Below are 16,365 nucleotides of genomic sequence, written 5' to 3' on the forward strand. Positions count from 1 at the left end.
GTGGGGGGGGGCAGGAGACATCCCCAGTGCGACCTTTTCCCCCTGGAGAAAGAAAGGCTCTGGGGGTGGGAGTGCTTCATCTCTTCCTTCTTCTGAGGGTCAGGGGCTTCACAGGGGGGCTTCTGGGTCCCGCTCGTCTTTACATTCCTAACCTCATCATAGTTGCTGGCCTCAGTGTGTGTACAGTTCATGACGGTGGGCAGGCTGGCTCGCTGGCTGGAAGGCTGGGTGGGTGGAGGAGGTCCCAGGAGGGGAGACGCTCGTGGACGGGGATCTGCACACCTGTATCTAAGTTCATGTAAAAGGTGAACGCCCCTTGTTTTTATAACTGACGCCAACAGTGTCTTCCGGTTCTGCGTGAAGGTGGCGGTGCTCCTCTCTGTCCCAGCCCCCTGCTGGGGTCATTCTACTCCCAAGGGCTCCAGCACACACACAGTGAGTTTTGAGGCAGGGACATTGGATGAGATCGTTTCATTCCCTCTTCCCTTCGTTAACAGCGAGCGAAATCATGGAGTCTTCCGAGACCTTCATGAGACATCTGCCCATCACACCGGGCTACAGTGGTAAGTGGTGGTGTGCCCTGGGGATGTGCCTGGTCCTGGTCACCGTCCCTGTCTTTCTGACTGGCTGGGCATTATGGGCACTTTAGCTTTTTTAATACACTTGTTAAAGCCTCCCTTGCTGAAGATGGCTGATAACTGAGTTCTGACGAGTGGAGAGAGAGAACATAGGCCAGATCTTGCAGGACATGGCCTGGTATGCAGGAAGCACTTAATATGTATTCAGGGTTTCGGGGTCAAGATGAGGGTTAGACACAATGAATAAGCCGAGGCCCTGTCCTTTTTCCCAAGTTGAGCTTTCTCAAGTCTTGCACGAGGGCTGTTCTTAGGGTCCCATTCCTTCCTGGGTCCCCTAGAGGGAGAGTGATCAAGTGCCCCGGTTTGTCTGGAAAGTCCTCAGTCCCAGGAAACCCCTAAGTCCTTGGCAAACAGTTGGCCACCCTACCTAAAGATTCTCCTCCTCGGGCTTTTGGGCTACTGAGAACTTACTAAGTCACATCTCTGTGACAAACCAGGTGGTCCTCATGGGCCCTCAGCTCTCACATAAGGTATTCTTAGGAGAGGAGAGGCACGGGGACTATTCCAAGGTCGCCCAGCCTCACCCCTGGTCCTACTGGTTGGTTAAGAGAACAGGCTTTGAGTTGTTACCAAACCGAGGTTTCAGTCCCTGCTCGGCCTCGATGTATGTGATTGTAAGAGCTGCTTACTTTCTGTGGTAAGTAAAAATGTCTATTAAATGGGTGTATTAGTTTCTTAGGGCTGCTCTTTAAAACAACAGATGTTTATTCTCTCACAGTTCTGGAGGCAAGCAGTCTGAAACCCAGGTGTTGCTAGGGCCATGCTCTCTCCGAAGGCTCTAGAGGAGGGTCCTTCCTTGCCTCTTCCAGTTTCTCGTGGCCTCAGCTGTTCCGTGGCTTTGTGGCCACATGGCTCCAGTCTCTGCCCCTGTCTTCACATGGCTCTTCATGCGGCCTTCTGCCCTGCACCTCTGTGTCTCTTTCTCAGATCGCCCTCTCCCTTCTCTTATAACGGAGTGCTTTCAACAAGTGTCCTAAAAATCAAAAGTGCCTGTCCTGGCCCAGCCAGCCGGCCAGATGTAGACAGTGGACCAAGGCAGAGACGGTTGGATTTAGGGCCCATCCCCAGTCAAGGATAATCTCATTCCCAGATCCTTAATGACGTGTGCAAAGACCCGATTTCCGGGTAAGGTCACATTCATGGGACCCAGGGGTTTGGACTTGGACATATCTATTCGAGAGACACAACTTCAACCCTCTCCACGGGATAATGATAGATTTCTCCTAAGATCGTCCTGGCCCTCAGTAAGACTTCTCGAAGGTAGCTTGAATTCCTCTGTGTGTGTGCATATATACAATTACATAAAATTTTTCCAGGCCCCAGTAGGTCCTGGTGGCAGGACCCTTCGGTTTCTACGATCTCCCCTCGCAACACGAGGGTATCTTTTAATTGCCCCAGGGTTGAGGAGCCTGGCTGGTGGGGGGAGGACTTCGAGAATAGTCGAGTAATTAGATTCTTCGAGAGGTGGCTTCTTGTAGGGTGTGGGAGGCAGGGTCGTTGCTTTTTGACTCTGAAGTCAGGTTTTCTTTAGGGACACAATGTTGGGCTTCAGTAATGAGCGAGGGGTATTTATTTATTTATTTAGCCCTTGAAAACCAAGTTCTTAACCAATTTTTCTTCATTTTGTTCTTTCAAAAAATAGTTTTATTGTGACCATAGTGTAGGCCCTGGGATTCAGCCTCCAGTTTAAATAAATACTTGTGTTTTACCCATACTAATTGTAATGATTATATGTTATTTTGTGGGAAATGGTAAAAAATTGTTCTAGGGGGTCGGCCCCAGAGATAATGAATTTACCTTTTTTGTGTAATAGGTCTCAGCTTTTAATAAGCCCGCAATTTCCCGATAGTCCAACAAAAAAAGATCCCAAATTGCATTTGGGAAGTGTCAAGGAAAATAAGCTTTCTCTCTAAAAAGATGAATAATTTCAATTACTCCTCAGACTATCATTTTGGCCCATTAAATGCTTTCCCCATTTGCTGTTCAGACTGACATCAGGGGCTTTGCTATCAAAGAATATTACTGTCATCGTCTTTGTTGAAATGGGCCTTCCCTCCCCAGCTCCAAGGTCATTTTTTTTGTGTGGCCTTGGGAGGGCCCAGTGCAGCGCAAACAACAGCCCTGCTTGTATTAATGGCCTTTGGGAAAACGCAGTGTTGCCGGCCAGGGAAGAAATGCCAAGCAGTGGGCTGAGATTCTCGGGAGCTTCTGTAGGTTCTGACGGCCTCGCTGAAGGCTGCAATTTGTTGGCTCTTGCAGGTTTCGTGCCCTACCTTAGCTGCTAGCAAGCCACCAGCAAGGACAACATGGCCCACTGTCTGAAGATCTTCCAGGAGAGCACACAGCACTATAAAAACCAGATGGAGGAATTTCGCTGCTCGGTGGCCACTGCCCGGAGGCTGAAGCCCGTCTGCTCCGAGGAGACCGTCCTGCGGGCGCTACATCAATACTATCGGGAATACCACCCCCTGAGTCTGGGTACCGGTCCCCCGGAAACCAGTCCCCTTCTCCTGGGGCCCAAGTGCAGGGCCCGGCAAGCCCGCTGAGCCGCGCCCGGAGCACGGACTCCAACCCACGTCTGCATCCCCAGGTGGTGTGGTGCAAGGCGGAAAGGCTTGGTTTCATACGATGAGAAAGAAACATCTCCTGGGGGAGAGGGACACGGTCCTGGTCAGGCCAGAGGGGGCTGCAAACGGGGACCCCCCTTCCCCCCTGCAGGTGGCCATGAACGGTCAGACAGCACCTGCTGTCTCAGTATGTATGCTTTGGGGTTGCTTTCTCTGCGCTGGGCACCATTATTTCACGACGTTGATACTATTATTCCCATTTTAGAGATGGGGGAAGCGAGTCTGCAGAGGCAGTGGTCCTCGTCTGAGGTCAGACCTCAGCTGGAACCCAGCTCTGGCAGGCACTGAATAACAACCACAATAACAATGACAAAAACAACTGACGATGTGATTCTATAAGGCTAATCACCACGATGATTTGCCCTGGACCGTTTTTTAAGGTCTAAAGGCTTATAGGAAAAGTAATGGACTCCAGAACTGTCTTTATTACTATTACTATAGTTGTCTGGGGCGGCTGACTCACATGTTTATTGGGCTTTAAAGTTTTCTGAGCCATAACAAAGAACATCTGCCTAAGAGTTTGAGATTTAGCCCAGCTCTGTGACTATTTGCTGTGTGACCTAGGGCACATCGCTTCCCCTCTCTGGGTTATAGTTCCTTCATCCAAGTGCAGGGAAGGTTGGACTAGATGTTCCCCACGGTGCCTTCCAGCTCTGAAATTCTGGGACTCAGTGGCCTGATTCTGTTCTGACAGCCCCTGGAGGAGGCAGGCGGGCAGGGTCTTTCATCTCACCGGTGGGAAATTCCGCCAGGTCAATTTCATGACCTGAAGGCAGATGCCTGGGGCTCAGTCTGATGTATTTTCTTCTGACCTGGATGCTTCTGCTGCTTCTTTTCCGTAGACTGTAAAAGAGCAATGTGTGAAGCTTTTTTATTAATCTGAGAGAGGAGCAGGATCTGTTGAAGAGAAAGAACTTGAGACTCAGACGCAGGTTTGAAGCCTGGCCCTACCACTTCCTTGTCATGTGACCTTGGCCAAGACTCTCTTAACCTCTTCTTAAAGACCTTAGTCTCAGTGTCCTGTTCCATAAGGTAGAGGCAATAATGGTGTCAGCCCCTCAAAGTGCGTGAGAGCAGGAACTCAGAGGGTGTTGGTAAAGCCCCTACCAAGGTGCCTGGCACACAGAATCAACCAACCAGGGGTAGCTGATCTTAGGGCCTCTAGAAGCCTAGGGGTTCACTGGGGTAACTGTTGGGGTGCCAGCTACCTGGGGACCACCACCCCTGTGTGGCTTCTCAAAGCCCTCAGGAAGCATGGTATCTTTTTACAGAATGCAAAAACATAAAGAAACCTTTCCAGGAGCCCCCGATCCCTGGCTGGGCTGGCTACCTCCCAAGAGCCAGGGTCACCGAATTGGGCTGTGCCACGCGATAAGCTGTCATGGCCAGAAACTGCTACAGGGACTTCCTGGGCATCGTGGAGCAGGCCAAGAGGGCGCACCTGAAGCCATTTGAGGGGTGAGTCCGGCGTGGGGCGCAGCCGCAGGGGACAAGAACCAGGGCCAGAGCAGATGCTGGGCCAGGGGGTTCGCACATGCCCCATCCCAGCTCTAGGGCTGCTTTTTTGTTTGGTTTGTTGTACAGAAGGGGCCTTGTTGGTAATAGCAGGGCCTTCACGGTAAGCAGGCACCCTCCACTCCCCATCCCACCTCACCCAGCATTCTCCAGAAGCCCTGCTTGTGGTCTTTGCTGGTTTGCAGGGAAGAAGCCGGGTGTAAAAACCCACAGGGCCACCTGTCCTGGCGGCAACCTAAGGCCCGAGGGCACTGAGGGAGGGGCATGGTATGGCCCTGCAGAGGGCGGCTCTTTGGCCTCAGTCTTCCCTTCTGCAAAATGGAGATATGATAATCCTTTAAGTTTAGGATAAATCGTCAGGACTAGAAAGTAACCTGCTGTGCTCACACAGGACCTACATAGATTAAATTTCTTGTCTTTATTATTAAAAAGAGGAGTAAGCCTATGACTTTTGTCCTTTAGAATATATGGAGATGGGTCCACACAACCTCCTCCTGCCCCTTCTCCAGAAGTTTTGCAGCATGGAGGGCTACTGCCCAAATATCCGGATTTTTCTCTCCCAGGTAAGGGAGTGCTCTTTCTTTCTTTCCCACTACTTTTAAAAAGGGGATGAAATGTTTGCAGTAGCCTCCCTGTTTAGCTGGGCCATCGGCCTGCAACTGGTCAGGATGGTTTCTCTTCCAGGTGGGAGCTGTCTTGGCCACGGAAGACCGCTGACAGAGGACCCCAGACCTCCAGTGACGTGTGGCTGTGCCCAAGGGACAAATATGTCGTGCAACGGGAAGATTTATCTCGAGCCACTGTCCTCAGCAAAGCATGCAGAAAGTTGATGCAGACAGCCTCCCAGGGAGAGTGAACTTAAAGGGGGACTCAGAAGCTCACCATTCTTGCATGAGAACCAGCCCCTCACCCACACCCAACAGGCACTAGGGAAATTTCAAAACCTAAGAATCCTTTCAATGGCCACCTGCACCCTGTCTGTTTGGCAATAGCGTGTCATCAATGATAAAGACCTTTCATCGTGTGGGAATAAAGAGGATACTCCTCAGCACGCTGAAGGTTTTTATGAAGGACGGGTTTCTAGGTTATGCTGACCTTGAGAAGAGCCAGGGTGAGGCCGCTCTCTTCCTTACCCTGAGGTAGCATTGTGCACCTGGGTGAGGCTCTGAGGTAGCCCTAGCCCCGCCCTCTAACCAGCGGTCCCCGTCAGCCGTCTTGGGTCCTGACGTGGCAGTTCCCAGCGCTGGCACGATGCCATGCCTACCCCACCCTGGTGTTTCAGAGTCCCCCTCCTCAGGAGACCCCACCTGGCAGACATGAGACGCATTTGTTTCACGATACCAATGCTGTAACAGCACCTCAACCTGGACGCCAGAAGACAACAGAGGCATATTGCTAGAACACAGAAGTGTTCTGGAAGCTAGAAATCCAAATTCAAGGTGTTAGTAGGGCCATGCTTCCTCAGAAACTTAATCCTTCCTTGCCTCTTTCCAGCTCCTGGTGGCTTGCTGGCAATCCTCGGCCTTCCTTGGGGCATAACTACAATCCCTGTCTTTATGGTCACATGACGTCCCCTCTGTGTCTCTGTGTCTTCACATCCTTCTTATAAGGACGCCAGTCACCCTGGATTAGGGTCCACCCTTTTCCAGGATGAGCGTGTCTAAACTTAGCTCATTATACCTGCAATGAGCCCCTTTCCAAAGAAGTCCTAGTCTGAGGTACTGGGCGTTAGGACTTCAACGTGGCGTTTTGTGGGGACACAATTCGGCCCATAGCGCTGGCTAATACTTGTTGCCACTAACAGGCACTCTCTCTGCCCTCGCTCTGCATCCACTGGCCCTCAGAAGACATCAGATGCAGCTCCCGGAGCTGAGAGACCATTGCAGGCATCCAAAGGCTCAATAATGGGCAGAGCTGAAACAATACAGCACCCTCTACTCCTGGGAGTCTTGCGCAGGGCGGGAATTTTCACTGGGGTCCCCTGGGCAGAAAAATCAGGTGTCAAATCTTTAACTCCGATGAGTATAAAGAACTTTGATGAGAAAAGAGTTACCTCTTTGTTTTTACAAACCTCCAAGTGTGATTTAGTATTCCCTTCATTTACGCAACAAACCACAGCCGTGCCTGTCACCTTGGCCTAATAGAAGCCAGGGTCCGGTCGTACCATGACTTTTGTTACATACAGCTTAAGATAATGTTAGTGTTGATCACTACTTTATAATTATGTAGTTATTAGAGCGACTATATCTACACCCTAACATTGCTATTCAATCTATGTATAAAGAAATACATGATTAGTTCATAAAATTATCCTATTTAATACCTTGATCATAGTTCAATATAATTAGTTTCCCTTGTAATGTCATGTATTTTGCTTTCTGCATTTAAAAATGTTTATTGTGAGAAGAGGCCTGCATATTTCACCAGACAGCCAGAGGGGCCCCAGCCCAGATAGGTTTCCTCGTCCAGGGGAACAACCAAGGATGTGTGTACAGGGGGATTGTCATACAAAACAAAGCAGCAACCCAAACCCCACAGGACTTGGGATTACAATCTATCCCCATTACCAAACAATAATGTGATAGAAGAATAACTGTTATGGACAAATATTTATAATATAGGACATGAAAAACAGGCCATAAAACTGTGCAATAACAGCAAACCCATGTGTACCCACACACACACACTATGATCCTGTTTTTCATTTTTAAAACAGTGAGGGGAGGGGAGAGGATGCTAGCCCATAATGCTACCTGTGGTTATTTGGATGACGGTATACCATTAGTTATTTTTATTTTCTTGTTTGAGTGCTTTCCAATTTTCCACAGCCCATAGGTATTGTTTTCATAATCACGAAAAAAGATGTTATCTTAAAAAAAAAATCTTTATTTTAGGTATTTTAATCTTCTTGAGATCATATGTTTACAGGAAAAAAGCCATGTCTTAGTAGAAGGTAGCTGGCATCTTGTTCAAAGGGCTGGGACAAACCTCAGTGAATATAGTTAAGATTTTTTCCAACTTTGTTAAGACCCTGGGAGATTGACTCCCCCCCACCCCGCCCCACCCCCGCATCCATCCTTAAGGAAAGCAGGAGATAGATGGGTCCCCCGCCCGGGACAGGTGGTCCAGCCCGCCAGGGCTCTGCTTGCCCCTCGTTAGTGAGGGAGGGGGAAGCCGTTTCTGCCTGGCCGCCTCTCCCAAACCCACAGAATTTGTAGATGACTGCTCTGGACTCAAGGTTGTTGAGCTCTTTACCTGTGAAATTGAGGGGTGGCCAGGATGGAAATGCTTCCTTGCAAGGAGCTCTCATCTTGATCTTATCCATGGGATCCTATTGCGCATCAGTGTTTAAGTCACCAACTAAATCAGTTGGTACTGCCTTTGAAAATTGGCTTGAACTGTAAAACAAAAGCAAAAAATAGTGACCCAGTGACAGAGGTAACAAAATTGAATAACGCCATTAAAAATGGTTTTGTAGTATCTAATTCTTCCACAACTTCGTGATTAAGATCACCAAGTTCAATGTGCAAATCTGCAACTCCTTTTGTGGAAGCGGTCCCCCACTGTAATTCTTTTCCTTAATCTTTACCCGCGCTGTTTCTCCCTAGCCTGTAATTTCTGGAGCGTCGTCTGTCGGGGGAAGCAGAGGGGTGGTTTCACTGCCGACCACATTATCATTATTAGCACAAGCTGCATCCGTAATGAGCTCATTCTTGCCACTAAAAACAATTCCATTACCTGATAAGACAAATGTCCCTGGATCTGGAGACGTGAAGAAACAAACTGAGGGTGAGGGTTTGTGCATTTGCTTATGACAACGGGGCCTTTTGTCGGGGATACTTTGGCTTCCCTAGCATTGAAGTGCTCTTTTGCGGTCACTTCTTTATCTTCCTGGGTGAGAATGCCCCGGGGGCAGGCTGTTGGGAGGGCATGTCCGGTTGCTTGTGCAGACTCCCCATCCCACGGAGTCTTGACGGGCTGCCTCTAAACAGGATCTCAGTCACGGCTTTAACTTGCTCCAGCACCGCTGTGAAGCCTGTGGCCAGGGGGCAGACTCCCTGAGTTCGGATCTCAACTCTGTGTTTTTTCTGGCTGTGTGACTCTGGACGCTTTCCTTAACCTCTCTGAGCCTCAAGTTCCTACTTTGTAAAATGAAGATAACAAAACAGCTCACTCAGGAGCCCAGTTGGTTATGAGAATAGAGAGATTAGGCAGGTAAATCTGGCCCCCACGTGCTCAGGAAATATTGTTATTGTCAATTACCAACTGGGGCAAAGGGACCCGGGAATGTTGCCAACATGGGTTGGGGATGGGGGCGTTATGTCTCTGAGCCCACACTGTGAATCATTAACACAAAACGGTCCCGCACCCAGGACCCCTGGCCACTAATGAAGTGCTCTTTACTGCCGTATGTTTCTTCCAGGGATTCTACCCCAGGAGGGAGGCAGATCAGGCATCACTGACCAATAATAAAACCAGCAGCAGCTGCTAATGTGCTTGCTTATGTCAGGCTCTGGTCTAAGTCCTTTACCTGGAATAGCTTATTTAATTAGTATTCTTTATTACGAACATTTTCGTCTTACGGATGAACCAACTGAGGCACTTTGCTCAGGGTCACACAGCCAGTAAATGGCAGACCCAGACTTGAACCCAGGCAGTCTGAGGTCAGAGATGAGAGGATTAATGAGAAACCCGAAAGTACACTAAATGCGACAGAGTTGGTATGATGGGGTTCCGGATGTTGAGAGCTGGGTGCTGGGGGGGGCTCACACTGGTTTGTGCCATGGGACTGCTGTGTGATCTAGTGTGAGAATCTCACCCACTCTGAGCCCCAGTTTCCTGTTATACAATGATGTGCCTTGTCGTGAGGTTATTTGAGAAGATTAAATAAATCATGCACACAAAGGGCATGGCCTGGCATTTTGCTGGCCCAAGACTCAGAGGCTACCCTTAACTGAGCTGAAGGCTCTAGAAAGGAACACCACCACCAAAAGCAGAAGTTGAGAGGTTGGATTAAGGCCAGAGACTGGAGGCCCTCATCTCCCTGCCCTATTCTAGGCCTTGCTCATCAGACTCTCTCCCACCCCAAGAGTTTCAAGAGCTGGGGTCTTGGCTCTTTTCCCAAAGGCCTCTGAGTTCCTCAAGCAAATTACTTCTCCCCCAACAAATACCCAAAGTTTCCCCTGCTGCGCAGCCCAGAATCAGCACTCTACAATGTGAGCCAGCATTAGATGGGAAGACCCAGCAGGCAGAGTCCCCACCTGCCCTCACCCTGAAAGCCTCTTTCTCTGCTGATGGAGGTGGCCTTGGGGGGGGGGAAGAGAATGGGGTACACCAGCCTCCATTAGTCTTCCAACAATAGGCTCCCCCAAAGGAGGCTCATGTGTCCCCCACAAAAGCCTGTGTTCATATCTGGATTCAAACCAGATTTATTTGGATTCTCCAAAGGCTGAGAGGGAGCATATACCCCACCTTCCCCAACCAGCCAGGGGTACCATCAGGAAGGGGCACCAGGCATTCCATGACCTGAACGGGCCGAACACCCAGCCCCAAGTTCCTTTAGGCCTTGTTTCTGGTATGTGTTCTCCTGAAGGTCACACCAAGGGCAACCCTCCCCAGGCCTCTCCATCTGGCTGAGGCACTCCCTGCCTTCCATCATCTCAGACCCCGGCTCCAGGGTCTGGGTGACTGGCAGGTGCTAACAGACCTCTGGCTTAATGCCATTTGACCCAAAGCCACTCCCATTTGCTTAAACTCAACACAATTTTGGTGATTGCTTATTTTTCAATCCATTTGTCTGAGGGCATTTTGGACTTATTTTATAATTTGTATACACATTTATCACATCTGTGGCTTGGTGAAGGTTGGGGTTGTTTTATTTCCTTGGTTGTCCTTTTTCCCCTCATTTTATCTAACTTCTTTTATCTAACATTTTGAGGACCTTTCAGCCAATGCGTCTATAAAGCTTTCTATGAAATCGATTGTCGCGAACGCGGCGTTTTATTTGAACGCTCCCTCAGCCTCCCGCCCTGAAGGTGACAACCCTTTTAATAAAAGCATAAATTACTAAGGCCCTTCCTTCTAAAACAAGGTTTGAAGACTTTCTCTCTAAAGGGCCAGATAGTCAATTTTTTAGGCTTCTGGGCCATCTGGTCTCTGTCGCAAATACTCAGTTCTGCCATCTTAGCAGGAAAGAAGCTTCAGACAATATGTAAATGAACAAGTGTGGCTGGGTTCCCATCAAACTTTATTTATAGGCATTAAAATGTTAAGTTCATATAATTTTCATGCATCACGGAATAGTATTTTCCTTTTGATTTTCGTAAAAAACCATTTTAAAATGTGAAAATTCTTCTTTGCTGGAGGGCCTTAAAAACACAGGTGGCCCACGGGCCCTCATTTGCCAACCCCTGCCCTAAACAACGAATTAACCCAAGGGGATGATGCTAGCCAGGAGCTAGTCATAAGTGATGCATCTCATAAGTAATTTGGGTCAAGCAGGTGCTCTCTTAAGAGAGACCCCTTTGGGGGCTCTGGGAAATGGAACCGCCGTGCTCCCAGGACACAGACCATCATCCAAATCCACTGCCAAAATGGAGCAGGGCGAGGTGATGTGGAGCTCAGATTAGCTGGGAGGAATCCTGCGATGGGTGGACAGAAAATGTAGAGACAAAGGCCTGGCCGAGGCTTTTCATACTCTGCATTACAGCTAAAATCTAATTTAGATGAAAATAGATGCACAGAAATTAAATGTGCGTGTGAGGCTTTGGTCGCCAAGTTGTGTACCCTGTAACGATAGCTTCACCAAATTTACTCCTGTGGCTGGAAAACAAAGACGCTTTTTGAAATTTGATTTTGTTGTTTTACAGATTGTTTTAGCTTTGAGAATGGTGCAAACCCCATTTCTGATCTGCCTGAAACAAAAATAGAACATTAAAGTGTTTAAGATTCAATCAAAGGCTTGCTGTGAGCGGCACAATGTTAAAATAACAGACAAATCAATTCAATTTTTATTTTGAACATGATTTGTCACAAATAGCATTCTAATAGATAACACTGATTATATGGTAGCAAATGTAATTTATATATACCAAGCTCTATGCTTTTGTCGGAGTCATCATTAAGAAATTTGACACATATGCAGGAGAACAATAAATGTCAACTGAAATATATACCAGTTAGATAAAAATGTGTGATGTTGCCATACGCTATACTTAGAAGGAGTAATATGCAGTCTAAAGTAGCTTGCGTTTTCAAACAAGAACTCTTTACGTTGTCATTTAAAATAGCTCATATATCTGAAGCTCAGGAATAAATGGGACATTAGCATTAAAAGCTAGTAAAAGAAAAAGTAATTTGTTGTTCATTTAACATAACATGTTACGAAATAGCTTTGTAAAGTATTCATTATTTTTCCCCCACGGAGGCTGAGAAGACAAGATGGAGACGCCTGGTTCTTAATGGAGGGCTTTGTATCGCACTTTTCTTACCATTACATCTTGATTCAGTGAGATCTTCGTAGTAATTCCGTGGCTTGTGCCGGGGGCAGGTAAATGCTAAGAAATAAAGCTGTCTTTCCAACTGTGGTCTCTGCTGTCTCTGGCAGGCTATTGCCCAGGTCCTGGGTTTTGTCCTCCTCGGTAGTGCCATTTGGTCCAGGCATGACAGGCGTGACACTGGGGACGAGTAGCAAGACTGTCAGAGGCTGAAGATGGAGGGTTCTGATGTGACAGATGCAGGAGGGAGGAAGGGAGGCTCTTGCTGTGTGTCTCGGGAACAGTGGCTGATAAATCAGGATTTGAATGCAAATACAGACATGGAACCATCTTGGGGTCCCAGAAACCACTCAGTCACCTCTCACCGGCAACCCCTCCTATCAGCCACAGGTTCTGAACTCCAAAATATTGTAAACCTCTAATTCTCTCCTTTTTCTTTTAAAATTGGATACAAAATTAAAACTATAAAAAATAGCATTGACAAACACCTCTGTGACCACCATGTGGAATTAGCAAAGATGAACTTTTTGTCATATTTGCTTTACATCCTATTGTAACAAAAAATAAATGACATTATTGATAAGGAAGGATTCTGGGGGGCACCTGGGTGGCTCCGTCGGTTAAGCATCTGCCTTCGGCTCAGGTCATGATCCCAGGATCCTGGGATCGAGCCCCTCATTGAGCTCCCTGCTAGTGGGGAGCCTGCTTCTTCCTCTTCCCCAGCCCTCCACCCTGCCCGTGCTTTCCCTCTCTCTTTCATAAATTAAAAAAAAAAAAAAAAAAGGAAGGATTCTGAATGCCCATGTCTTGATATTTTGTAGTGCATATGCAGCGGGTAGCAGTATTTGGGGAATAATAATGTACATAAATGGTAATTTCTGTATCTAAATGGTATCTTCCCAACATTTGCTTTTCTCCCCAACAGGACATTTGGGGGACCTACCCATATTGCTATATATGGACCCTTCATTTCTTTTTTATTGCTAAAAATGTCTGATGGGTACAAATGTCATGTTGTTAATTTCATTTATATTCTGCTCATTACTGGCAAAGGTAACTCAAACATTTGTTTTTTTAATTTTTTAAATTTTTTAAAGACTTTATTTTAATTTATTCAAGAGAGAGAGCACAGGGGGAGGGAGAGGGACAAGCAGACTCTGCACTGAGCACGGAACGCCATGTGGAGCTCAATCTCAGGAGCCTGAGATCATGACCTGAGCCGAAACTAAGTCCAACGCTCAACCGCTCAACCTACTGCACAACCTAGGCGCCCTGGTAACTCAAATATTTATTATTCGGATCCTCCTTTGTGCATTGCCTGCTCGTGTCCCTTTGTCCATTTTTCTATTGGGCTGTCCTTTTTATTATGTATGCTGGATACTAATTCTCTGTTGTCTCCACTTCAAATACCTTTTCCGAGGCTGCACTTGTCTACAATCTTGGTCGTGGTGTCTCTGTGAATAACTCAGGCCCGCCTGCTTGTCCTGCTTCATTTATTGGCTGTCTGTCAAGCGTCAGGCACTGCACTGAGGGTTTTGCATGGTTTATCTTCGTCCCACCCACCCTGTACCGGAGGGCTACTGTTATTCCCGGGGAAGCGCTGAGGTTGGAGGTAGGAAGTAACCAGCCCAGGTAGTTCGGGTAGAAAGACAGGACACTAGGATTCGAAGTCACCTCTGCCCTCCTGCACAGCCCAATATCACCGGGTGAGAAATGGTAAAAGATTAGCAAGTGTCCTTACGTACCCCTAGAAGGGAACATACATAGTAGTTCTCAACCCTGACTGTTCATCTCCAGGGGAGCTTTCAGAGTACTGGTGTTGGGCTCCACCCCAGAAATTCTAACTCCCCTAGGGTGTGGCCTGGACGTGGGGTTTCTTTTAAAGCTACCTGGTCAATTCTGATATACAGCCAGGGCTGAGAACCTCTGTTCTAGAATTTGTAGCTTTATTAAGATCTAGGGAGCCTCATAGGTCTCAGATATGGACCTATTTCACCACATTAGGGCAAGATTTTAAATGCTGGATAGGGTTTCAAGAAAAGAATGTCGAAAATACAAAGAGAAAAGGCTAGTAAAGAAACCCCCCCGGGTGCTGAGCTAGAGCACTGCTGTTCTGCTAGAAATTCGAGGCATCCCTGGAGAGGGGAGGGAGAGCTCCTTCTGCTCTCATTCTTGGAATCTCGGGATGAATCACCTGCAGTGCTCTGTCACGACGCCAGTCCCAGAATTGCTAACTGGAGCCGTTTCTGGATTCTAAGACTTGAACAGTAAATACCCCAACTCCTGCCCAACTCCTGTACCCCATGCCACCATGCCTCAGGCCCCGAAAGTAACATCTGCTACCTGTCACTAGGGTCCCAGGAACAAGTGGGCAGGCTGGCCAGGGGGCGTGGCAGGCCACGTGTGGGCAGAAGGCCAGGCCGGAAGGGCTGAGTTCCACACAGGCCCCCACTGCTCTGCCTGGGTGGCACCGAGAACCCCAGGACCTGGGCACAGACTCTGCCTGCTCAGTGGCCTCGGAAGAAGACCATACAGGCCCGTATCTGGCTTGGGAGGGAAAGCAGGAGACCTGGGCCTGGTTCAACCACCTGACCTTAACCTAGTGTGAGTTCAGGTGGCTCGATCCTTCTGGGCAGCCCCTTGGATTACGGCACCTGCAGAACTTTCCAGGTAGGAGCTGGGTCCAGGCCCTTCGACTCACTTACCATTTCCTCCCAGGGAGAAGGATAACTTGGGGAAAATATTTGCATTTGACAGAATATTCCAGTTTTCTTAATTTTAAAGTGCTCTTTAAAGTAAAAATGAGATGAAAAAAATGCCTACACTTGGCAAACAATTTGGACGATTTACAGAGAAAGACAAAGGGCCATTAAACACGGAAAAGATGTTCACCCTCATAGTAAAACAAACACAAATTACAATTTGGGGAACAACACTTTAACCTACCAAATTAAAAAATGATTAGACAATTCACTGTGCTGGAAAAGGTGCGAAGCGCCCTCCTGTTAGAAGGAGCCGAATGAGGGGCGCCTGGGTGGCTCAGTCGTTGAGCGTCTGCCTTCGGCTCAGGTCATGATCCCGGGGTCCTGGGATCGAGCCCCACATCGGGCTCCCTGCTCGGCGGGAAGCCTGCTTCTCCCTCTCCCACTCTCCCTGCTTGTGTTCCCTCTCTCGCTGTGTCTCTCTCTGTCAAATAAATAAATAAAATCTTAAAAAAAAAAAAAAAAAAAAAGAAGGAGCCGAATGAAATTACCAGTATTTGGCTTCTTGGCCTATAAGGCTGGCAATTTGGCATGGGCTGGCCATGCCATGAGGTTGGTTGGAGTGTGGGTTGGTATATTGGCTACAGAAGGCAATCTGGCAATCCTGACCAAAGGAAATCTATCTGAAACATTTATTGGACAAATTTTTACAATGTAAAACAGTCATAAAGGAGAGTGGTTGCGTGAATATTCATAATGGGGAAATTTTGGAAAACACTTCTATGTCCATTAGCAGAGACAACCACACCACAAGCACTCCTCAGTGGAATCTATGAAGCTGTAGGAAGGATGAAGAGGCTCTTTCTGTACCATTAGAGAATAATATCCAATTTATTGATAGTGCAAAAAGCAAAGTGAGGATGGTACCTATTGCTACCATTTGTCTGAAATAAAAACGCTGGCTGTGTGAGATGGCCACCCATGAGTGTACAAGTTGAATATTTCTGGGAAAAAAAAACCAAACAAACAACTCTGGTTGTCTCTGGGAAGAGGAACCAGAGACTTGGAGGGTGAGGGTGGACAGAGACATACCTTGTGTAAGAATATTCTTCTGGATCTCTTGCATTTTGCACCACGTGCATGTATTAATTTTTTTAAGCCCCTCTTCCTTCATGCCACGGACAGGCTTTAATCTAAATAATGACTGCTCTGAGTCCTGCTAGAGGCTGTTCTTGCATGGGGTCCACTTCTTCCCCTAGCATGTTAAAAGCTGGGTGGGCAACACGTGGGAGCAATGATGACTTTATCAAATATGAGAGAAATTCGTTGCCTAAGGAAATAAAATACATTCGAACAGGCCCCACAACGTGCCCTGAAAGAGAGAGAT

General features: G+C 47.7%; 1 protein-coding gene across 1 annotated transcript; it reads left to right on the plus strand.

Moving 5' to 3' along the window:
* The first annotated feature begins 72 nt into the window (after positions 1-72).
* Positions 73-7,128, plus strand: SPMIP5 (sperm microtubule inner protein 5). Its single transcript, XM_081823442.1, is given in 5 exon segments — positions 73-563; positions 2,898-3,116; positions 4,537-4,723; positions 5,243-5,343; positions 5,465-7,128. Coding segments are annotated over 5 exon segments (756 nt in total). The 5' UTR covers positions 73-460; the 3' UTR covers positions 5,611-7,128.
* Positions 7,129-16,365: the final 9,237 nt, after the last annotated feature.

Source organism: Leptonychotes weddellii, chromosome 6 (genome assembly GCF_054177405.1).
Source record: "Leptonychotes weddellii isolate Sample4059 chromosome 6, ASM5417740v2, whole genome shotgun sequence".
NCBI lineage: Eukaryota > Metazoa > Chordata > Mammalia > Carnivora > Phocidae > Leptonychotes > Leptonychotes weddellii.